The sequence below is a fragment of the Sapajus apella genome, unplaced genomic scaffold (genome assembly GCF_009761245.1).
Source record: "Sapajus apella isolate SASKATOON/1434 unplaced genomic scaffold, GSC_monkey_1.0 scaffold5, whole genome shotgun sequence".
Taxonomy (NCBI): domain Eukaryota; kingdom Metazoa; phylum Chordata; class Mammalia; order Primates; family Cebidae; genus Sapajus; species Sapajus apella.
In genome coordinates, this window is record NW_022436945.1 from 5,724,152 (window position 1) to 5,749,807 (window position 25,656).

Here is a 25,656-nt window from a genome sequence, read left to right on the forward strand (position 1 = left end):
CATTTCCTGCTGCAACAGGGATGTACTTTTCAGTTTCTCAGCACACTTTAGTTAAACCCTGCAAATCCTCACATCCACATGCCTAAACTGTTCAGTTTGGTTTTTGATAAAAGGATTGAAGCTTCAGACTTTTAGAAGCCAAGCTGTATTTATTAGACTTATCAAATGTATCCCTGCTGCCTCCACATATGTAGCAAAGTACCCTGGAGAGGGAGAACTCCTTTCCTTTATTTAAAATACAAGTTGAGGCAGGGGGCAGTGGTTCAAGCTTGTAACATCCCAGAACTTCAGGAGGCCAAGGTGGGCAGATAACCTGAGGTCAGGAGTTCAAGACCAGCATGGCTAATATGATGAAACCCTGTTTCTACTAAAAATATCAAAAATTAGCTGGGCATGGTGGCATGTGCCTGTTATCCCAACTACTCAGGGGGCTGAGGCAGGAGAATTGCTTGAACCTGGGAATCGGAGGTTGCAGTGAACCAAGATCGCGCCATTGCGCTCCAGCTTGGGCAGCAAGAGTGAAACTCCATTTAAAAAAAAAAAAATACAAGTTGAACATCTTTGGGGTGGTTTTTTCCAACATCAGTTCCTCTCCATTAGCTGACTGGAGTGGCTTCTCCCTGCAGGACTGACACACATCGGCTTTTACTAGAATTAACAGTGGCACGAACTCACTCTGTGGGTAAGGAGCTCGGAAAACACGCTGCCTGGGAAGCTATTCCTGTGAAAACATCTGGACCAGTCTGGCCCGTTTAGCTTTCTGGCAGCCATATGCTCAGTTGTGTGTGGGCTGTGATTTTTACTTTACCTGGATGTAGCATGTGGTACAGCCCAGCCTGTAACTGGGAAGATCATTATGTCCAGTTCCTTTAGAGGAAGTGAGTACTCACGTTGCACAAGGCGAAGTCTCCAGAGGTTTCCTGGAGCCTGGAATCCTGGCCATTGCGGAGTGACCACCCTGATGATGGGGCAGCTAGGCTGGGGCTCCTCAACAGTGCGCTGGGCCGGGCCCCTGTGCTGCCGCCTCTGGCGAATCCAGGGAGGTGGGAGTCGGGGGGCGGTGGTTAAGGACCACCGCCAAAATATTTGTGGATTCCGAAGGCATTTCCTTCCCTAAGACATTCCTGGAAAGCCTAATTCCATTTACAGCCTTTGTCTTTGCTGCTCTTGGGGGAAAGTTTGCTGGGAGGACCTTTAAAAGGAATGTTATTTGAATCACATTTTTTGGTCTGTACGGAGGTCCACGCGATATCACAGATACTGCTTGTGAGAACATGAATCAGCCAAACCCTAATTTGTTCTATGTGAAAAAAGGCTCAGCTGTCAACAATGGCTTCCCCCAGAGAGACAGCAAGATTAGAAGTAGTATGAAGGGGAAATTCTTTTCTTTGTATATAGTTTGAGCTCAGGTAAATTTGTTTTAATTAAATGTCGAAAATAAAATAATTTTATTAATCTACTCCTCTATCTCCCTCTTCCCCCACCCACAAGTAAGAAGTATGAAACACACACTGCTTGACAAAACAAAGTTAAAAATGCTGTGTAAATCAGATGTCACCATATTCTAGGATATGTGACCTAGAACCATTTTTACAGTATTTCAGCACGTAGTATTTGTGATTAGAAACTTACCAACTGCCAGTTGTAATTGTACTGAATAAGAGGGCTCTGGTCTCCTTAAATTTATATATAGAAAAAATATATATAGTTTATTATTATATTCAATAGGACATGAACAAGATTAATTTTTTTTCTTGTAAACTGATGTGCGTGGTCTGCCACTGCAGGCTTTATCTTCAACGTTGTCTCATTCCTTCTTAAAACGAGTTGCCCATTTGTAAACTGTGATTTCTTTGAGGCATTGTCCCCATACACTATGTGTAAAGCATCAATTATTTCACTATTCTTCCACCCAAGCTTCCCCATAAATGTGATGTTTGGGCCAGGCACAGTGGCTCACACCTGTAATACCAGCATTTTGGGAGGCTGAGTCAGGCAGATCACGAGGTCAGGTGTTCGAGACCAGCCTGGCCAACATGGTGAAACCCTGTCTCTACTAAAAGTACAAAAATTAGCCAGGCGCAGAGGTGGGTGCCTATAATCCCAGCTACTCAGGAGGCTGAGGCAGAATTGCTTGAACCCAGGAGGCGGAGGTTGCAGTGAGCTGAGATCATGCCACTGCACTCCAGCCTCGGTGACAGAGCAAGACTCCATCTCAAAAAAAAAAAAAAAAAAAAATTGATGTTTGTTCTTGCTTCAGTTTTAGGATTCATATTGCACTGATATAGGGTGTTTGTTTGGGTTTTTTGAGACAGGGTCTCACTCTGTTGCCCGTGCTGGAGTGCAGTGGCATGATCACGGCTCACTGCAGCCTCGATCTTCTGTGCTCAGGTGATTCTCCCACCTCAGCCTCCTGAGTAGCTGGGACTACAGTCACATGCCCCACACCTAGCTGATTTTTGTATTTTTTTTTTTTTTTTTGTAGAGATGGGGTTTCGCCGTATTGCCCAGACTGGTCTCAAACTCCTGGACTCAAGAGATCTGCCCACCTCGGCCTCCCAGAATGCTGGGATTATAGGCATGAGCCACTGTACCCAGCCTAATCCAGGCTATTTTAAAACTGATGTCTTATCCTTCCTAGTGAATCAAACTAGTACGTATTCAGATATCTTAGAAGTTAATATGTTTATTTCGATGCAAAAAAAATTTTGAAATCCATGCAGAGTTTTTTTCATATACACATTTTCCATGAACATTTTAAAATCCCTTCATCTATTTAAGGACGTTGTCAGACTATATTCTCAAGAATGCTTAATAGGCACACATACATTTCACACTCTGCTGCATTCTAAGGATACAAGGATGAAAGAATGCAATCCATGCTGTTAATAGGCTTACTGTCTACTGGGAAGACAGATCAGTAAACAAAATACAGTCTGTATACTCTGTGGGGAGATGCAGGCATATAAGGCTCGGCATCAGCTGGCTAGGTTGAGAGTTATGAGGGGTCAAGACTTACTAGAGCAGATGATATTTGAGCTGTGTCTTAGGAGTGGAAATATCCAACTATTAAATGAAGGGAAAAACTCCAGGGACAGGAATGGCATGTTCAAAGTTATGCAGACGAGACAATACAACAGGCTTAAGGAACTGCAACTAACTGGCACTGCTTAAATAAAAATGCCAAGATGGGAGACGAGGAAAGACAGGCAATTATCATAGGACTGAGGAGGAGAGAACGCCAGCCCTGCTGTGTGATGGGTGTGTGGCCTTGGGCAGGTGACTTAGCAACTCTCCACTTTGGAGATGAGGAAAGACAGGCAATTACCACAGCAGTGAGGAGCAGAGAACTCCAGCCCTGCTATTGAATGTCTGTGTGTCCTTGGGCAGGTGGCTTAGCCACTCTGTGCCTTGGTTTCCTCTTCTATAAATGTTATGTTATTATTATCATTAACATCTTTTTGAGTGCTGGGGAACATTAACAAATGATTAGCTGTGAACTCTCTAGCCACTCTAAATATCCAACATCCTGTGAAGCTGCGAAGGCACCCATTGTGTGCCAAGCCCTCACTGAGCACAGCATGAGTTGATTTTATGCCACCAGATGCTGAGTGTGGGGTTTTGGCCACAGGTTGAGTGGGACATGCAAGGCCTCATCAGGATGTGCTTTGGGAGTTCAGACTGTAAAGTCCCTTCCCCTTTGTGCCAAAGCAGAGCCACTGTGGCTGCCTGATCAGGTAGTGAACACCCAGACTGTCTTTGGACACGGAATAGTTTTTCTCCCAGCTGAGCAAGCTGGGTCCGGGTTTCTGACCCTAGTTTAATGAGCCTGGCATTTTAACAGAGTCTTCCAATTATTCATCACAGCTGAGAGCAGAGTCACAGACTCCAAATGAGACTGGGGTTTGTAAGAACTCATTGGCCCTCCAAGAAACTTCCTAGAATCCAATACAAACATGACATCTTTTCATTTTCTTTGAATCTCTCCTACATAAAGTTCTACATGTCAGAAAACAAAACCTCAAATGAAAAGGAAGGGAATGAAATGCCCAAAGGCCACCTTCTTTCAATTTAAACACAAAACAAACCAGCTTCTCTGTTGGATCTGTATTTACGCCTGTTTATGAGCTATGGGATTGGAAACCCTGCAGCCAGTGAGGAGATGAAGAGGAATGCTTTGTGAGAGCCGAGCCTGAACACTCCTGAACCCCCGCTGAGAAAGCCAGGCTAAATAAAGCCTCCTTGGCAACTGAAGAAGCAGCCAGCCTTTCCTCCCTACTGCTTCTACATCTCCACGTCTCCAGCCTTACTCACTGCACTCCCACAGAGTCCACAGCCCTGAGCTCTGTTCTGGCCACTCAAAATCACTATCAAGTTCTTGGGAAATACTGAAACAGGCAGATTTCCCCATTTCTATAACATGGTATCAGAATGCTCCAGATACAGCAGAAAGCCCGCTAATAAATGGAAAAGAAGTGGCGGAACACCACCACTTTACAGCACTATTGTTAAGTTTTTTATTTTTTATTTTTTGAGACAGAGTCTTACTTGGTCACTCAGACTGGAGTGCAGTGGCGTGATCTCAGCTCACTGCAGCTTCGACTTCCCTGGGCTCAGGTGATCCTCACACCTCAGTGTCCCCAGTAGCTAGGACTACAGGTGCACACCACCAACATGCCTAGCTAATGTTTGTATTTTTTCTAGAAATGGGATTTCACCCTGTTGCCCAGGTTGGTGTCAAACTCTTGGGCTTAAGTGATCCGTCCACTTCAGCTTCCTAATGTGCTGGGATTGCAGGTGTGAGCCGACAGGCCTGATGATAAATAATTTATTAAGGCAAGAATAACCTATAAATGCTAAAAGCTCTAGGCAAATGATTGTTGGGGAACAGGATAGTATATGGAAAAATCTGGAAGACATTATGTTAACCACATTGTTGATTTCACCAACAATGGGACAAACTGACATCATGAGCCTCCTAATGTGATACAGTGAGAGGACATGTCATTTATGTCATACCACAGAAAAAATATTTAATTTGAATAAAAACTATTAAAAATAATATAAATATTTGAGAAATGTAAATATGAACTGTCTAGGTAAAATGACACAGAAGTGTTATAATAATGCTAAATGTCCTGCATGCCATATTTGCATGTGATCATGTAGGAAAATGACCTGAGATGCATGCTGAAGTATTTAACTATATGGCAAAATATTAACAACTGATGAATTGAGGTAGAGGATAAATCGGTGTTCATCTGTACTACTCTTGCAATGTTTTTAGGGTTTGATGTTATTCAAAATGAAAAAAGTTCTTGGACCTCCTTTATATTTTTTTTTTAATGGAGTCTCGCTCTGTCACCCAGGCCGAAGTGCAGTGGTGCAATCTCGGCTCACTGCAGCCTCCGCCCCCAGGTTCAAGCGATTCTCCTGCTTTAGCCTCCCAAGGGTGGTCTTGATCTCCTTACCACATGATCCGCCCGCCTTAGCCTCCCAAAGTGCTGGGATTGCAGGCATGAGCCACCACGCCCGGCCTCTTAGACCTCTTTCTCTGCAGTCAATTCCCCTTTTCCAAACTTTAGCTCCTAGCTAACCAGTTAACTAATTTTTCTTGTTTATCAAGCTCAAAACTTTTTGACTCAGTTTTGGAGAAAAAAGAACAATGTTTAAGAGTTTCTTTTTCCTTTGTGATTCTGATTCAAGGGAAGGAAATAAACAGTAAAAAAGATAACTGAGAAAATGTGGTCACTACACTTAATGATGATACTTAAGAGTAAAATAATTAGAATTCTTATTAACTTTGGTAATTTGGTAATGGCACTAGGAATAGTCAGTACTCTTTAGAAATGCACGCCGTGGTGGGAGGGAAAATGACCTTATGTTTGGGTTTGCTTTAAATGCTTCAGCAAAGAAAAATGGAAAGAAAATGCAAGGAAAACATACATAAAGCAAATATGACAAAATCAAATAATTTTTTTCTGGACCACTGGCATATGGGGATTCACTGTATTCTTTCTGGTTTTGAGTAGGTGTGGAATTTTTCATTATAAACAATTTATAAGCCCAGGTGTGGTGGCTCACGCCTATAATCCCAGCACGCTGGGATGCTGAGGCAGGTGGATCACTTGCAGTCAGGAGATAGAGACCAGCCTGGCCAACATAGTAAAACCCTGCCTCTACTAAAAATACAAAATTAACCAGGTGTGGTGGCGAGCACCTGTAATCCCAGTTACTTGGGAGGCTGAGGCAGGGGAACCACTTGCACCAGGAGGTGGAGGTTGCAAGATTACACCACTGCACTCCAGCCTGGGTGACACAGCAAGACTCTGTCTCGAACAAAACAAAACAAAAAACAATTTCTAAGATGTCTTACCTCCCTTGCATTCCATCATCCAATTCAGATCTCCATCACGTCTACCCTACTTGCAATGAAGTCACCCATTGATTATCGTTTCGGTCTCTCCTCTTTCTTCTACTCCATTCCCTTCTATACAGTGCTGTCAGGTTAATCAGTCTATAACCCCTTTTACGTGGCCTCCACCAATTGTCTTTCAAGCTACCCACAATGTAACCCTACCATTCCAATTCAAATCAAAGTGAAATCAGGCTTTGGAGTCAGAGTGACCAAATGCATATCTCGTTTGTCCAGACAGCCCTGGTTTACATCTGCTGTCCTGGCACAATCATTACCAGCGCTCTCTTCCGTTCCCAAAAAGTGCCGGTTCAAATGACAAATATATGGGCACCATAAATCAAGTGATCCTGAGTTCAAATTCCAGATCCTACACTAATTGCTGTGCGACTTTAGCATATTATTTAAATCCCCTGGGCCTCAATTTTCTCTTCTGTAAAATGAAGGTAATGATACTCATCATTAAAAAATAAGGTGTGAAAATCTTAGCAAGATGCCTAAATACATACTGAGTAATTAATAGAGTCGCTATAATAATGTCTCCCTTCAAACGAGACCTCTTCACTCCAGCAAGATCCCTGGCCTCCCAAAGCACGCCTTGTTCATGACCCCTCTGAGGTCTACGAATGCTATTTCCCCGCCTATTAAACCCTACCTATGATAGTACTCAAGTTGCAGTACCTTCAACTCATAACTCACTTGTTACATGTAATGATCCACTGGCTTACATGTTCCCTGGACTATTTATTCTATGTAAATACATTTGTCTCCTTCACTAGAGAGCCTGTTCATTTCTTAAAGCAGAAAATGTGCTCTCTCCCACACAAATCCTGTAACCCCTAACCCAGTGCTGTCCACCTGCCGCAATTGCTCAGTAAAACTTGCATGCCCCAAGTAAAACATATAAATGAGATCTAAGAACCCAGCATTCACCTAGGCAAGACTATTTTCCTTAGAGAAACAAAATCTGGATTCGTAATCACAGTATTATTTTTAAGAAATTGTGGGGGTCATGGTGGCTCACGTCTATAGTTCCAGCTACTCCAGGGGCTGAGGCAGGAGAGTCACTTGTATGCTGAGATAACCTCCCAGGCAAAGATTCCCCTTGTCCTCTTTCTGGCTTAGTTATCCTACCAGATCTCATTTGGCTGCATGGTCTTAAATATGCAGGCTTCCTCTACCTGAGACTTTGTGTTCTCATCTATAAAATGGAAGTGGGGAACTGAATAATTATTTCTGATCGGAAGATCTCCCCTAACTCACAAGTTCCCTAAAACCAAATAACTTAATATCAATTCACGGTAAATAGCCTCGGCAAATGGTTTTCATCTGAAGAGAGGCTGTTATGGAATCAATAATAAAAAGACTAAGACTCTGCTACATAGCTAGGAAGAGGCATTTCACAGACAAATCCCTTAGAAAAGAAACAGATGTAAAAGCAGTCAACCTCAACAGTAATGGGAAATACATATTTTTTAAAATGCAGTGTCATAGCCTTTACCGTTCCATTTTCTCTTTCTCTCTCTCTTCCTTTCTTCCTTCCTTCCTTTCTTTCTTCTTCTTTCTTTCCTTCTTTCTTTCTCTCTCTTTTTTTTTGAGGCAGAGTTTTGCTCTTGTTACTCAAGCTGGGGTGCAGTGTCGCCATCTCAGCTCACGGCAACCTCCGCCTCCCAGGTGCAAGCAATTCTCCTGCTTCAGTCTCCTAAGTAGCTGGGATTACAGGCACGTGCCACCACGCCGGCTAATTTTTTGTATTTTTAGTAGAAATGGGATGGGGTTTCACCACGTTGGCCAGGCTGGTCTCCAATTCCTGACCTCAGGTGATCCGCCCACCTTGGCCTCCCAAAGTGCTGGGATTACAGGCGTGAGCCACTGCGCTTGGCCTAGCACTCCATTTCCTAAATGCCCAACACATTACTAGTGGTGGCATAAACACTACAAACCTGCTGGTGGACTGATAATTCTTTCAAAAACTTGGAAATTAATCATATCTTTTGGCTAATAATGTTCTGGGGGAAAGAATCCTAAACACAAACAAACAAAAATGTTTTCTGCATATCTAACCCTAGCAAAAGCCTAGAAGTAAAAACAGGGAGGAATGAGTGAGTTTGCACGTGATTCCATCCATATTCTCCATGAAGAAGAAGGTCTCTAGCTGGCAGAGGAGAGTTCAGGGTAGAGATTTGAGAAGAGCAGAGGACGTGTGTAAGCAGGAGGTTAGGAAAGGGGATTGGCTGAGAAACAGGTCAGAGCTGCCACAAGCATCCTCGTGGGGGCTGTGGATATTCATTTATGCGAGCCCAGTTGTTGCTAGGAGCAGCCAGCTGCTTGGGTGTAGGTCTGAGAAAGCGGAGTAACCAGAAAATGCTGCAACCAGATTTAGGATTTCACCAAACAACAATCATGATAGGAGAGGAGGGCAAGAGGATCTTTATAATACAGGACTGTGGGTGCTCACAAAGGGACGAGGAGGGGGGCCTGAGAGGATGCACAAGAGTGTATCCACTCATGTATGCAGCAATTACGGTGCACTTGCTACGTTGCGGGTACTGCTCCAGATTCTGGGGCTATGATATGGAGGAGTGAACAAAATCAATAGAGCCCCCCCGCTTCAAGATGCTGAGGGTCTATCAAGTGAGATAAACAAATATTTACTGTAATACCAGAATAAAAGCAGTAAAGAATAATGAAGCAAGGTGAGGGGTGTGGGGGATAGAAGATGGTCTGACCCTCTGAGATGACATTTGAGCAAAGACTGGAGTAAAACAAGAAACAAGCCATGAAAAAGAAAAGGAAAGAAGAAAGAAAAGAAAGAGGAGGGGATGGAAGGAGGGGAGGAAGGGAGGAAGGGAGGAAGGGAGGAAGGGAGGAAGGGAGGAAGGAAGGAAGGAAGGAAGGAAGGAAGGAAGGAAGGAAGGAAGGAAGGAAGGAAGGAAGGAAGGAAGGAGCCATGCAGAAGAGTCGTCCAGGCAAAGGGAACAGGAAGAGAAGCAAAGGGGCTGAGGCTGAGGAGCGTTTGGCGTGTTCCCCGGAGTTGGCTGGCCTAGCTGTTACTGGGGCTTGGGTCTGTTACTACTCGCAGCTGCCCATTCTCTCTACACATTAGGAGGCCCTGGCCCTGTTCAGGGGACTGGCAGCCTCCGCTGCGGGAGGGCAGTCCTGGTGGTGAGAAGGGGATGGATTTGAAATACACTCTCACACGAGAGCATGTGATTTCCATGCAGGCAAACTAGTCTTCAGGAAGACTGGCCTGCTCCTGTTTTTGCAATGCAAAGCTCAGGAAGCTGTCATTTCTGAAGTCAGGGAGCTATTTACTTGAATTTCAGAAGGAGATACTCATTTCAACTCAGTTTTATTTCTATGCACAAGTTATATTTGGATTGGCTCTTTAAAGAAATGCAATTTCTCGCCAAGCAGGCATCCGGGTACTCAGTCATTTATACACAGATCTGTCACATAAAACACAGAGCATGTCACAATCAATCACCCTCCTTCAAGCCTGCTGTCCAAATCTCACTAGGCGGAGCTTCTGGGTCAGCCAGTTTCCAAGAGGATGTATCAATGTATACAACCTCCTCTTTCCCAGGTTTCAGTCAGGTTTGAAGAGAGCCTTCATCTCAATTAGTAAACATGTCCTAATGTCATCAGTGACAGCATCAGCTTGAAACATTTTAAATCATAAATCAGGAACTTAGAGATTCCTTCACGAAGTAACCAATGCCAAGAAAATAACCAAATGTGAATAGTCGCATCACCACCTCCTGGCTCCCAGAGTAGACTAAGAAGTTTCTTCTCCACGGGGCTTATTAAACAGAATCTTTGCCTCCCCAGCTGTTTTCTGTAAACTAATTACCACTCCCCTTGCCAGGCTAGAGAAACTTCTTTCATCCAGGTTGGTGGGGAAAACAGATCTTCTCTATTTCCCTTCTCCAGTTTTAAATTATCAACTCTTCTTATTTTAATCCCACTCAAGAAAGATGAGGATTTTAATTTTTTTGCATATCTACCTAGGCTTACAGAGATACATATAGAATTATGATAGCATAAATAAGAAGAAAGAAAGCCAAGCCCAGGGCCCCAAGAGGAAACAGGAGCTCCATCGAGTCAGATGCTCCCTGACGCCGGCTGGTTCCATCCCCCACACCATTCATTTCTTACCTATTTGTTGAACAAGGAACACGCAAAAGGTATACCAGAATCCTATGCCTCTGACGAAGAGTGATTCACTGTTTCAAAACTTCCCGGCAGCAGCCACCTGAAACTGTCAGGTACCAATTGTTCAGGAAAAAAGACTAGAAAGAAGGTGTTTTTCCAAGTGGTCTCACAAGAGGAAAACCGAGACATAATCAACAACTGCTTCAGCAACCTTAGTGGAAGGAACAGGTTTTGTTGTGCAGTTCCAGAAAACAATGAGCAGAGAGTGAAGAGGCCTTATGAATTGCTCTAGGCATCTGGCTCACAGCTCAGGACGAAGCCCAAGTGGACCTCGGAACATAACCGTTGAAGACGTTAACATTTTTTACTGAACTAACTAAACAACTCATACTTTAAAAAAAATCACTGCTTTTCAGAAAGATAAAATTTATTCAGTATTATTAACCAAATGGGTATAGAGGGGAATCAAAACTCAAATTATGAACTATTAGAAATAAAAAAAGAGACCAAGGCAGGCAGATCACCTGAGGTCAGGAGTTCAAGACCAGCCTAGACAACATGGTAAAACCCCATCTCTACAAAAATACAAAAAATTAGCCCGGCATGGTGGTGTGTACCTGTGATCCCAGCTACTGAGGAGGCTGAAGCAGGAGAATTGCTGGAATCTGGGAGGCGGAGGTTGCAGAGAGCCAAGATGGCACCACTACACTCCAGCCTGGGCAACAGAACCAGATTCTATCTCAGAAAAAAAAAATGAGAACACTGCATTTAAAAACCTACGGGGTGAAACCAAAGCTGTCCTCAGGAGAAACTTTACAGAATTAAATGTATTTATTAGAAAATAAGAATAAAAATAAAATAATTTACCTCAAAAGGCTAAAAAAATGAAATAAGCTTCCAAAAATAAAATGGAAGAATTACTAAAAATAAGCTAAACAAAGGTCATTTTATTTCAAAGGCACATTAGAAGCCAGTAAAGCCCAGCTCTTAACTGTGAAGTCTATTGATGTTGTAGCAGGGAAGACACACTTGAGAAAGAAGCAGTACCATGTCCAGAAAGATAACGTGGAAATGGGCTAAAATCCACTGAGTAACACCTGGACAGAACCTTATATCAAATGTTCAAAATCATTCCACTTGTTCTTCCGGTCCAGACAGCTAAAAAGTACTGGAACTTACAAAGCATTTTCCATGGGATGCATTGTTCAGTCCTCCTAAATGTATTATGTAATAGCCTCGTTTAAGAGGATAATGGAAAAACAACAACAAGATTCTGAAATCAATCAGGTATGAGTTCAGATTCCTGCTCTGCCCACTCACAAGCTGTGTGACCCCTGGCTAAGTGAGTTACCCTCTCTGAGCCTCCATTTCCATATACATAAAATAGAAATGATGTCCATCTGACAAGACAGTAGACATTCAGTGAGTTTTTCTGCATTTTCTGATATATAAGTAAACTAGTTCAATGTTTATGGAGTGCCATTAGGCAGTATCTATCAAAAGTGCAATTGGCCAGGCTCAGAAATACGCATCTATAATCCCAGCACTTTGGGAGGCCAAGGCAGGAGGATGGCTTGTGCCCAGGAGATCGAGACAAGCCTGGGCAACATGGGGAAACCCCATCTTTATAAAAAAGTAAAAAATAGCCGGGTTCGGTGGTGCATGCCTATGGTCCCAGCTATTGGGGAGGCTGAGGTGGGAGGATCACTTGAGCACAGGAGGTGGAGGCTGCAGTGAGCTACGATTGTGTCACTGCTCTCCAGCCTGAGTGACCCTGTCTCGAAAGAAAAAAAATGTGCAAGTTCACAAAATTATAAACTGACCTGGTAATTCTATTTCTAGGAATTTATCCCATATATATACTTGCATGTTTGCAAAATAACTAAAATAATTTATAACAATGTATATAACAGCAAAATGGTTGAAATTAATTGATATAAAATACAGCAATAAAAATGGTAGACTGTTGGGGGTAGATCTAAAAAAATAAGGATGAGAGGGCTCTTTATGTGCTAATATAAAATAATAACCAAGCTGTATGTTTAAAAAGAAAGCAAGGTGCCAAATAATATATGCAATATTTTATCACTGATGGACACAAGACCATATACACCTGTTGGCTTCTAAATGCATAAAGTAGGTCTGAAAAGACACAGACACACACACAAACCCTGATAACAGTGGTTGCCTATAAAGGGAGGTGGGTGGCTGAGAGTCAGGAATGAGACCGAAGCGTCACACTGCATATCCTTTTGTACTTTCAAATTTTCAGTCATATAAATAGGTTATCCCTGCATTTTTTTTCCAAATTAAAGAAAATGCATGACTAGAATTATCTACCAGATATGTTAAGTTTTAAAAGCAAGGGACAGAGAGCACGTCAAGTAATTCCTTTTTTTTTTTTTCCTTTTAGACAGAGTCTCACTCTGTTGCCCAGGCCAAAGTGCAGTGGTGCAATCTCGGCTCACTGCAACCTCCACCTACCTCCCAGGCTCAAGCAGTCCTTCCACCTCAGCTGTCCATGTATCTGGAACTACAGGTGCGTGCTACCACACTCGGCTAATTTTTGCATTTTTTTTTTTTTTTTTTTTGTAGAGACAGGGTTTTGGCATGTTGCCCAGCTGGTCTCAAACTCCTGGGCTCTCAAGCAATACCTTTTTAAAAAAAAATGTGTGTGTGTGTGTGTGTGTGTCTAAAACATTTTGTGGATGTTTATTTCCCAGAGCTTAAAACAGAGCCCAGCACTCAATACGCATCTACCGAATGAATGAATGAGTGCGCTCAAAACTTTGTAATCATTAATTACCCTGGAGAGCGAAGTGGGGTTATTTTACTTTTCCTTTTTCATCCTTTAAGTGGTATTTGCATTTTTCCCTACATATACATATACTGTTTTTAAATTTAAAATAAACTTGGTTTGAAATTATTTTAGCAAATATTGTATATGAAAGCAACATACATAATTGAGCCCATTTGATGATTCAGATTTAATTCAATACTGTGTCTTCTCATTTCAGCTATCCCTAGGAGCCCTGTTACCTTTGGTCTACATCAAACAAAGTGTTTCTCATATCACAGTTGTTGCTTGCCCCTGGGCTCTTCACAGATATTTAATTACTGTTAAGTAGTTTCTATGAAGCTGGGGACTCCTGTTGGCTAAAATATTATAAACTTGATTTTTCCCATGGAAGTAATAAGCAGTTATCTTGGAAATAAATAATTAAGTCCCTGAAATATAAATAGCTATCACAAAATCCATGCACTTTGAATTCTACAGGAAAAATGGAGCCACCCACTGGAACTCACCCAGAGACTTGAATAAAACGAATCATTAGGATTTTAAGAAAAGAGAGATGCATTATCAGCTGACTCTAGAGAAACAGCAACAGCAGAATGTCAACCCTGAGAGGAAGGGCTTCTTCAGCTGAATGCTATGTGATCTAGCTGTAGAACAGTGAAAAGAATCATGTGTACTATTAAGCTATTTCTCTTTCTTTTCCTTTTCAGCACATGGAGTTGACCCTTCATGATTAAATAGATAATGTGATTCAGATGTATGTATGGAGATTAGAATATGTAGTTACAGACCCCAGGAGCTAAAGTCCACTTTCCTAGCTGATTAGATGACATGGACATCAGTTCCATCCCTCAGAAAACAGGGCTGTGCTCTGTTCCTCCCCATGAGGTGACCCCTCTGTCCAGTGCCTTTGACCCTCTGCAAATACCAGCTCATTTATCCACTTACAGGTGAATTAGTTTGCCGGTGCTGTTGTAACGAAGTACCACACTGAGTGGCTTATACAACAGAAATGTATTGTCTCACAGTTCTGAAGGCAGGAAATCCAAGATCAAGGTATCAACAAGGCCATGGTCCCTCTGAAGGCCCTAAAGAAGGATATGTTGTTAGAGGCCTCGCTTGGTTTCTGGTGGTTCCTTGACTTGTGGCAGCGCGATCATCACTTGGCATTCTCCCTGTGTGTTTGTGTTTACAAATTTCTCTTTTAAAAAGACACTAGCCATATTGGATTAAGGGCCCAGCCTGCCCCAGTACAACCTAAAAGCAACTAATTTCATCTGCAACAACACTGTTTCAAAATAAAGGCACATCCTGAGGTACTTCAGGTTAGGACTTCCACATATAAACTTTCGGGAGACACTATTCAACCCATAACATTGGGTTTGCTCCCAGGCCTCTTTCTGTGTAACAAGCACAATGATTAATGAATAATAAATAAATACTACACAAACTGAAGAAACATGAACATAAAGAGAATGAGCATGAAAAATCCAAGTCAAAGGTTCTATAAAGACTTATTAAAGGCAAGTCATTCAAATGAAATTACATGTGAGTAAATTGTAAAAGTCTGGGGAGAAAAACTAGAAACTAAAAATCTAGAACTCTGAACTCCAAGTATTTTAGTTTTTGCTACACTTCAAAGAAACCAAAACAAAGAAACCACAAATTATAAAGGATGCATTTTGAGTATGATTTGTATCAGAAACACTAATTTTGAAACTTCAAACAATTAACTCCTAATAAAAACAAATTCTAAGCCTTGGCTCTACATCAAAAGATTGGTGAATGTTTTAAGTTCCTTGCTTAAAAAACCTTCTTAATTTAGGCAACACCCTATTAGGAACACACATGGAAAGATGCCCATGATGTAATGTTAAGTGAAAAGTTTAAGTTACAAAATATGTAAAGTGTCTCCCTTTTCCCCTAAAAAGGTGCAATATATTTGAGAGCATGTTTGGGAATGATTTTGAAAGGATTGGCCCCATTATGAATGAATAAATCTAAACAGTGATCATCATCGCTGCAACATCAAAAAAGATACAACCAGAAATTATCCATCTCCAGATGCAAATGTATGACATTATCTATAAATGTGCTTTTCCCCAGAAATGAAGCTGAATTTGATCTCTAGAAGTACTAGTTCACAGGAAATATGGAAGACAGGGGAACATGAAAAAAGAACACCATAAAGATGCAACCAGCAAAATGCAGCCTAAAGGAGATACTGTAGGAAAAGCAACTTGGTTCTTCAACAAATAAATTGCAAGAGGGAAAAAGACATAAAGGGGCACTGTATAAATAAAAAATAGATGTAAGGAGGCTGGGTGCAATGGCTTACGTCTATAATTCCAACACTCTGGGAGGCCAAGGTGGGTGGATTACCTGAGGTCAGGAGTTCAAGACCAGCCTGGCCATAGTGAAACCCTGCCTCTACCAAAAGTACAAAAGTTAGCCATGCATGGTGGCACATGCTTGTAGTCCCAGCTACTCAGGAGGCTGAACCAGGAGAATCACTTGAACCCAGGAGGCAGAGGTTGCAGTGAGCCCAGATCTTTCCACTGCACTCCAGCCTGGATGACAGAGTGAGACTCTGTCTCAAAAAAAAAAAGAAAAGAAAAACAGATGTAAGGAGATACATCAACCAATTGCAGTGTATGGGAATTATTTGTATCCTGATTCAAACAAAAAAACTTTTAAAAATGCATCTAGAGAAAAATCAATAAAACTGAACATTTCCTGAATGTTTGATTATAATGAAGATATACTGTTAACTTCCACAGCATGATAATAGTATTGTTCTTGTTTTTAGAGACATATACTGAAATACTGACAGATGAAATGACAGAACAACTGGGATTTGCCTCAATGTAAAGGAAGGGGGTAGGAGGAGTGAATGGTATAGAACCAAAGTAAGACTGGTCATAAGTTGAAAGTTACTGGACCTGAGTGATGGATAAATAGGGGCTCGTTGGACTCTCCTCCTACTTTTATACATATTTGAAATCCTCCATAATAATGTTTTTAAAACATTTGCTGGGTATATGCACTTGAGAAAACTTTTTGGTACTATTACTAGACATGAAAAAATGCATACCCCATGCTGCAGCAATTCATTCCTAGGTATATCCTCAGCAGAAATGTGTACATATAGTCACTGAAACCCATAGGAAAAATCTTCATAGCAGGACTAAGCATGATGGTCTCAACCAAAAACCCTTCAAATGCCAATGCAGCAGGAGGATCAACAAACAATGGTATATTCACATAATAGAAGAGTACACAACGAGAATGAAGATTTACAACTACAAATTACAATATGGATTAATGTCATAAAATGTTGAGCAAAAGAAGCCAGAAACCAAAGAGTATATATTGTGAGATTCCACCAGGAGTAATCTATGCTATTGAAAGTCAGGTGGGCATTACCCTTGGGAGGATGCAGGAGACAGTGACCAGGAAACAGGAGGCAGTTCTTCCGTGGGATGGTTCTTTTTCACGATCTGAGTACTAGTTACATGAATGCAATTTGTGAAAGTCATCAAGTTGTAAGCTTACACATACTTTTTCCATATGCATTATACTTTATCATTGAAATTTTTAATATTTTTTAAATTTTAAAAAATAGAAAATTCTGATTTAGTGAAGTATGGGATGGAGCCCAAGAATCTGCATTTCTTACAAGCTCCCTGGTGATGCTGATAGTGTCGACCCCAAAAGCCACACTTTGAATAGGACCGAGCTAAGCCACTAGTATCCAAATATACACAACAATTTCCAGAAACAAACTCAGTGGTCAATGCACGCTCCCCCTGCTCTCCTTCATGTCACTGTGGACAGGGTTAGAGGTTTTCTTCTGACTGATGCCCAATTTCCACTGTCTGCAGCATCCTGAAGGCATGACAGTGCAGAGCCTGTGTGCCATCTGCTCCAAGCTACTCCCCGGTTCATGTCCTCACAACCTGCCAGACATGCAGGGAACCAGCCTCACTGTTCCCCAGGTCGTGTCCTATAAGCCCATCTAAACTTGCATCATTCAGACCTCAGTTCCCTCTGCCTGGAAAGCTGTGTCTTGAACTCTTCGAAACAGCTTAGCTCAAATGCTGCTTCCTCCAGGAAGCCTTCTCTTACTGCCTCCACCATGACCAATCCCTCCTCTAGACAGCTGTGAACACTATTCATACCTCACGGTAAGCACGGACCAGCCTGCCCTGTGTCACAGCTGCCTGTGGAAATGGAGGTCTCAGCTGAATGTCAGTTTTTTGAGAGCAAGGGAAGCCAGTCAACGTCATCCACCTAACAGCGTCCAGTAGATACTTGCTACACATCTGCAGAAGTGAAACAAGCACTTGGAATCAGACAGTCGGGTTTCAATCCAGTTCCATCATTTTCAAGAAATATGACCTTGGGTGCAAGGCTTAATATCACTGAGCAGCACAGGTTACTTGGAAAACGAACTAAAATAAAATATAGCAGGAGTGGCAGGCTGAGTGGTGTTTCCCAAAATGATGGCTCCAAGTCCTAACCCCAAGACCTGTGAATGCTGACTTTACCTGGAAAAAGGGTCTTTGCAGACATAATTAAGTATCTTGAGATGAGATCATCCTGGACTTGGGACTGGCCCTAAATCAGGTGGCAGGTGTCCTTAGAAAGGAAGAGGCACAGAGATGGCCCTGTGAAGACAGGCAGAGACGACAGTAATCCTGGCCAGGCCAAGGAACACCTGGAACCATCAGAAGCTAGAATAGGCAAGGTAGATTCTCCGCTAGAGTCTTCAAATGGAGCGTGGCCCTGCCCACACCTAGATTTTAGACTTCCTGCCTGCAGAACCACAAAAGAATACACTTCTGCCATTTGAAGCTACCTGGCTTGCGATAATGTGTTACAGCTGCCCTAGGAAACCAATAAAACGAAGGCCAAATAAATACTTCTTTTTTGGCCATGTCATCACCAAGACCTGAGATTAATTTCAAAGCCTTTAATAAATATGGATTTTATATATTCATATTTCATATTTTGTTTGATAAACACATATATAACAGTGTCTACCAAGTGCTATTCTAAATGCTTTATAAATATAATTTACCTAAATAAATATTAAGATGACCTGAAAAGCAGGTACTGTTATTATCATTTCTACTTTACAAAGGGAAAACTAAGGAATAGAGATTATTAAGTAACTCGTGCAACAAGGGGCTCATGGATGTCAGAGTTAGGGTTCAAATCCAGGCAGTGGCTCCAGAGCCACCGAGTATGGGGCTCCTTCCTGAATCTTGATCCTGGGCGCAGGCCATCTGTGCCATCTCTCCTGGAAAAGTCATCCTGCACTAGGCTCTGACCTGGCACCACCCTGCAGACAGACCACACTTTCCTGCCCTTCTCTAAGGGTAAATTTCAAGACTTCATTTCTGCTCAAGCCCAATGGAAAAATGCTATTTAATACCACGGTGGCTTCATGCAGCAGCTGCTGGTGGGGCGGGGGTCAGGGAGGCTCTCTGTATTTACATTCATACTTAATTGTTTCCTGCAGGTATTGAAGGCCTCCTGAAAGGATGTCATCGCTGAAGATCAGCAGAGCAGGAAGCTTTTCTTCTGGTGTCTTTTGCTGGACATTTCCCAGCTGTGCACAGCCTGTCTCAATGATTTATGTAGGACAAGATAGGAACCCATTTCAGAGGAACTTTGCAGGCTAGGTAATAGGATAAAAGTCTCCAGGACCAGTTTTTCAGTTTGGTTACAGAAGACTGTCCTATGAAATTCAAGACACACAAGGAAAATTAGGAGTGTCTATTATAATCTGCAGACACGTCACCTCCCACTCAAAACCACCCACGCACAGGTCACTGGAGAGATCAAACAAAATCTGTGCAGCAGATCTTCTCCTCCATTGAGGCAACAGGGTGCAGTACAGAGGGAGGAGCCTGTGCTTGGGAGGCACAGGGCCCTGGTCTAACCCTTAGCCTTCATGGTGTGTGACCCTGGACACTCCGTAACCTCTGAGTCTCGCTCTCCTCATCAGCAAAAGAAAAGTGGCAATGATGAACCTGGCTTGCCTGGATTCAAACCCTGCCTCTGCCACTGATGAGCTGTAGGTCCCAGGACAAGTTATTTGATCCTCTGAGCCTCAGCTTCCTCCTCTGTAAAATGAGATAATAATAGCACTCAGTTCCTGGTGCTATTGACTCGCCTAAATCCCTGAAAGCGGGCATACAGTGGTGCTTACCATTCTGACTGCTGGGATGCAGCTGTAGGCTGCCCAGCAGAGTGACTGACATGGAGGAGGAAGGATCAATAGATATCAGTTCATTCCTCTGTGACCTAATTTGTGGCTAGGCCCATTGCCAGCATGAGTCACACGTTCTAAAGGCGACAATGCTAGCTTTGTCTGAATTAAGTAAGGACACGCAGATGTTGGAGTCTGATTCTTCATGGACATGGGCATAGACACGGCGATTTGGCTGCCCACTCAGCCGCCCTTTTCCTGGGCACTGCTTCTCTCTGCCTCTGAGACCATGGTGACAGTGAGGGCCCACAGCAGCCAGGCTCACACAGATAACCCCAGCCATGTGACTCAGTGGCTCCATGGTTGGTGATTGGTTCAGGTGAGCCAGAGGCCCTCCCTGGGAATTGAGAATTGGGATAGAAAAACAAAGAACTCCCAGTCACTCTCCAAGAACCTGGCCTGAAACCTATGATGCTGACAAGCTGGTTCTCCACCTCATGGTGGGGTGCAGGCAGCCAGTGGGAGAGGGGTAGGGGAGGAGGCACAGTGTAGATGCACAGAGAAGCCAAGATGGGAGGCAGGGAGAATCCGAGTGAAGGCTGGCCCCTCCGTGGTGGCACATATGTCACTTAGAGCACTGAGACAAACTGGAGTCCTGATGAGAAACTCCCTGTTTTCGACTACCTTGGCTACATTAAATAAAAATGATAGGAGGCCGCTGTTTTGGACTAAGCTCCTGTACTAGGCCCCAACAGAGCAGAATAAAAATCAAAATGGAGTCACCCATGCCAAAGTCACCAAACAGAAACTGAGTTGCTATCGGGCCTTCCAAGAAATCAGGAGAGACAGATAACGGCCTATTTCCCAAACAGGCCAGTTTCTATTGGCATGATAATGAAGCTCCCTCCATTTTCGGTCCTTAACCTGAAGTCACTTGATGTAACCAGTTATTTCCCTCTTGCTCTGTCTCCATGTCCCTGCCTTATAAGGAAAGTAACTTTGAAATGACCAGTTCACTTTATGTTCTTTGTTTCTGCTTTCTTCAGCCCTTTTTCTGACTAGTAAGCTAGGCTCTGCTGGACTCGCTGCAACACTTCGTCAATTTTACGGAGTAAAGTGTTGTCCAATTCTAGAATTGCAAATATAGCCAATTGAGATCTATACATTAAATTTGTTATAATTTTGTCCTTACAGCTAATAGGATTCTGTTACCCGCAACAGAGAGAGATTTTATACACACTATAACATCCTGATGGCCTCTCAAAGTCCACGGAAACAAGGCTTACCTCTCCACCTTTACCACTTCTACCAACTCACCCAATTTCACTCCCACACGTGCTAAATCCCAGGAGCAAATCAGATTCACCTAAAATGTTTTTACAAATAGGTCGACCATCTTAAAATCTAATTTTAAAAACATACCAACACCAGGCATGGTGGCCCACGCCTGTAATCCCAGCATTTTGGGAGGCCAAGGTAGGTGGATCACCTGACTTCAGGAGCTCGAGACCAGCCTAGCCAACATGGCAAAACCCATCTCTACGAAAATTACAAAAATTAGCCCAGTATGGTGATGTGTGCCTGTGATCCCAGCTACTCTGGAGCCTAAGGCAGGGGAATTGCTTGAACCCCGGAGGCGGAGGTTGAAGTCAGCCAAGATCACGCCATTGCACTCCAGGATGGGGAACAGAGCGAGACTCCATCTCCAAAAACAAAAACCAAAAAAACAAAGCAAAACAGGGCAGAGAATAATTTTAGAGAGCTTATATAAAACTAACAACAGAGGAGATTTTTTTCTTGCTTGCTCCATTAGAATAGCTCAGATCTGGGTCAGAACTTACGCCAAGTTCATCACAGCCACATACAATTGAAAGTGGCACTACTCATCATCCACATCAGACAGCCTTTTACGATGCACACTTTTAACGTGCAAAAATTACTATTTTCCGTACTAACCCATGGTCATGTTAGAAGCATCATAGTAAAATAAAAGAAAAATACACACAAAGCACCTGTGTATTATAGGAGAAAAAACTAGTCCTAGAGATGAGAGTTTCTCAGTCTGCCACAAGCTAACGTGTGCTCCTAGGGATAACATTACTGTTGTAAAGCCTAAAATCAGTGCTTGAGATACTTTGCAGACCCTGTGTTTCCATGCATCAGCTGATGCCACCTAGATAGATAAGCTGGCTCATCTGTCTTGTGGCCCCCACCCAGGAACTGACAGAGGAAGACAACAGCTTCTATTCCCTATGATTTCATCTTCGACCTGACCAATCAGTGCTCCCCACTTTCTAACCCCTCCCCCAAACAAATTATCCTTAAAAACCTTAATCTGTAAATTTTCAGGGAGACCGATATGAGTAACAATAAAACTTGCATCTCCTATTAGCTAGCTCTGCTTGAATTCAACTCTTTCTCCACTTCAATTTCTCTGTCTTAATATATCGGCTCTACCTGGGCAGCAGGCACGAAGAGCCCATTGGGCAGTTGCATGCTTCAAATGAAAGGATATACCTAGGAGAGAACAGCTTCTATGCAGACATTACTTCACAGAGGACCTGCCCTGAAGTCTTGTGTCTGGTTAATGTACTAAGGTATTCAACTAATAAACAATATACAGGACTCAATCATGCACACACTCTCACTCCTTCTTTCTCTGTTTTGTTTGTTTTTTTGCATATTGGATTATGAGGCATCTATTTATGATTTGGTGCTTGTGAAACACGCTGGCCCCAAATGGAAGAATAATGATTGTCTTATATGTGTCCTCTACATTGCAAAGCACCCAGTGGGCACTTTGAGACTACTAGGGAATGTAGTAACTAGGTGAAAGAATACAAACACATGGATGATGGAAGAAAACCAATACCGCAAGATTCATCTGTTAAATACAATATTATATTATTTAAGCAACCTAATAATTTTTCCTCCCAAAGGGGTAATGCTGGTGTGCCCTGGTCTACGGTTGAAACTTGAGAATTTCCTTCTCCAAGGAATAAGTGTTGATGAAGGTTAAGAGACAAACTAGGCTAATACCCTCAGATTACACTAGGATTACAATTCTTCAGTTCCCTCCTTCAGTCTAACAATGTTGTTGCAGTTAAAAACCTTGTAATGCTTTGGAAGTTGTGTAAGCTAAAAGACATCTTCTAACTTGATTACTAGAAGGAAGACCTTAAAATATACTGCTTTTGCTTATTTAAAAAAAAAAAAAAAGAAGTATGAAACCTTCCAATCGAATCTAAAGGGACCAAAATAGAGCAACATATGGAGAGACTATGAGATTAACTAATTACATGATATGCCTTAGAATGAGACATGGGAAGCTTTCCAATCTTTTTGAAGAAGTCATTGTAAATTCATATTCAATGACTGAATTCTATGCCTTTTATATTTAAAAAAAAAAAAAAAAGAAGCAAAGACTAAAAACACTAGTAGGAAAATAGTTTAAAAGAATGAATAAGACCTAGTATCTGATAGCACAACAGATGACTATAGTCAATCATAATGTAATCATACATTTCGAAATAACTAAAAGAGTAATTGGATTGTTTGTAACACAAAGAATAAGTGTTTGAGGGGATAGATACCCCATTTTATATGATGTGATTATTATGTATTACATGTCTTTATCAAATATCTCTTAAACCCCATAAATATATATACCTACTATGTACTCACAAAAATTAAAATACATTTCTTTAAAAAAAAACTAGTAGGTATTTTATTCAGTAACACATATTAAGTCTCCAAATAAGCCAAGAGATATCTATTTAGAAGAGTAAATTTGAATCCAATGTTAATAAATAAACTTAGCTAATTTTCTACTTCTGTGTTTTGGATTTCCAAAGTTAGTATTTTAACAGAAACATAAACAGTAAATAGCATTAATTCAGAATTCTCTTCAATGAAAATAAGCATTTAAAGTGATTTGTTTCAGTGAGCTGAAATTTAAACAAGCAAAATATTGACAACTATACTTCGATCTATTTTAATTGCCCAATCTAAGACAAATAAGTGTTAAAGAAATCAATGAAAATGTATTTTAATGAAAATCTATAAACTCTCCATCATATAAACAAGTGATGAGGCTCACTAAATACATTCTCTCTTTTCTTCCCTCTCTCTCACACACAGGCAGGTACACACACCAGTAGCCTCTTACAAACAGTAGTCAACCAGCTAATGAAAATGATAAGAAAGATTACTGCAAGTTTTATGATCAATGATTGTATTCAAATCTTTGTAGCTAAAAGAACAGGCTTAGGACAGACTTAAGCCAATCAAAAATTTAGATGCCAAACCCTAGTAGCAGACATTTCCCACAGACTATTTTTATTTTCATGATCCCATTTCTATGAATACATATCCTAAATTCAGAAGAGTGGAGAAAACAACAAACACTCAGAAGGCGAAAGCGGCAAAGAGCACTGTGTGTGAAGAATAACAGCACTGTGGCGTGAAGATTCTGGTAAGTGCCCATCCTCTTCCTCACACCCAAGCTCTTAGCACTGAAGAAAACAGATGATCAGGTAAACATGTTTTCCCTACCCTAAACAATGTCAAAATTTGCCTATTGTGGTGGGCAGAAGACAGTTAAATTTGTAAGCACTGAGGTTGCCATCAGATGCCAGATAATTATTCATTTCTCCTTTGATGATACACAATTGCATTTTTACCCCAACTTGAACTTTTACTCTAGCTTCACTCTTACTTTTTACGCTAACCTTGCTTTTACTTTTACTCTTTCACTTTACTCTAAGTCCCTTACAATAATTCATTGCTCTAACCCAAACAAAGCAAAACCAAACCAAACCAAAGGTAAAGACTTGGAAGACCAACACAGCAACATTGTTTGCTTCCATTTCTTACAATAACATTCCTCACAACCTGTTTAACCTGGTAGAAGTCTTCTTAACCTCTGTCTAAATGCTTTCTGCTTCTGTGCAAAGCAATCACTAAAATACTGAATATAGCATATATTGATTGCATTGACATTAAAAAACAGTACCGTAGGTGTGTTTGGGGATAAACCCTATCTTTGCCCGCCATGGGCACTTACCTTCCGGGAAATCACGCGGCTGTACCACATAGAGAAAGATATGCACCAGTTCAAAGAGAATGCCAATGGGTCCAGCTTTATGGGAGTCCTGGGTCTCATAATTTGTTGCAGGCAATTCATAATTCCAAGCCTTCGGAGCATCTGTGGATGAAGGCTGCCCTCCCGAAAAGGTGTTTCCGCACAGCCCCAGTAGCAACAGGGAGCCGAATACGAGGGCCATAGCTAGCAAGAGCCTCCAAACATGAGGTAGAACTGGGTGCCTCCTGCCTCAGAGCTTCTGGGAGCCTTGGGGAAGACAAGTGTGTTCCTGAGCAGAAGAGGAGCAGCAAGCACTGGATCTGCTGAATCTTCGTTTACTGGCTGGGGCTGGCTTGAGGTGAGGGATGTAGAAGAATGTTCTTCAAGGGGTTCATTCACTCAAGGCACCATCCCTGGCAGGGAGAGAAACAGCAGGAGAGTCATCAGTGCATGTAACCTGCCTGCACCTGGAGCTGCCTGGGGAGGAGGCTGCAAAGCTTTAGAGCAAGGCCTTTAGCCTAATCCGGATGGATCAGTGGAAACCAAGCACACAGCCTGCTCCAGAGCCGCAGGGCAGGCACTGGCATCAAAGCCATGACTCAGAGAAGATCCTCCCTCAGGAGGGCCACACTCAAAACACAGACCCTTTTTGGGTTCGGGAAATACCAGGTATTGTAGAGAAGGCTTGGGACCTTGGAAACTAACATTTATTGAGCACTTACTATATTCCAGGCACTGTCCTTCATGCTTCACAGATAGAAACAAGGTCCTCTTTGTTTAAGGCATTATCTCATTTTGCAGATGAGGAAGCGGACACAGAGAGAATTCACCTGTGACTTGCCCAAGGTCACAGGTGAGTAGCCATGTAGCGAAGATTCAAACCCACTAGTTTGCCTTCAAAGTCCAAGATCTAACAATGACCTCAACACACTGTCCCTCCCTCTCAGACTCTAGTAAGAGCCACTGAGGCCCCCACAATCGAGTAT

At 42.1% G+C, this 25,656-nt stretch overlaps 1 protein-coding gene across 16 annotated transcripts in view; it reads right to left on the bottom strand.

The window, feature by feature from the left end:
* The window catches only part of PROM1 (prominin 1), a 105,217-nt gene that overhangs the window by 73,859 nt on the left and 5,702 nt on the right, over nucleotides 1-25,656 (bottom strand). For 11 of the 16 annotated variants that reach the window (XM_032273030.1, XM_032272987.1, XM_032273024.1 and 8 more), the window contains one exon: nucleotides 24,653-25,083. In XM_032273030.1, the coding sequence (XP_032128921.1) occupies nucleotides 24,653-24,793 (141 nt within the window). In that variant the 5' untranslated portion in view covers nucleotides 24,794-25,083. Of the gene's footprint in view, nucleotides 1-24,652; nucleotides 25,186-25,656 lie in introns of those variants that run through there. The other 5 variants (XM_032273013.1, XM_032273006.1, XM_032273009.1 and 2 more) reach the window with 3 other exon arrangements.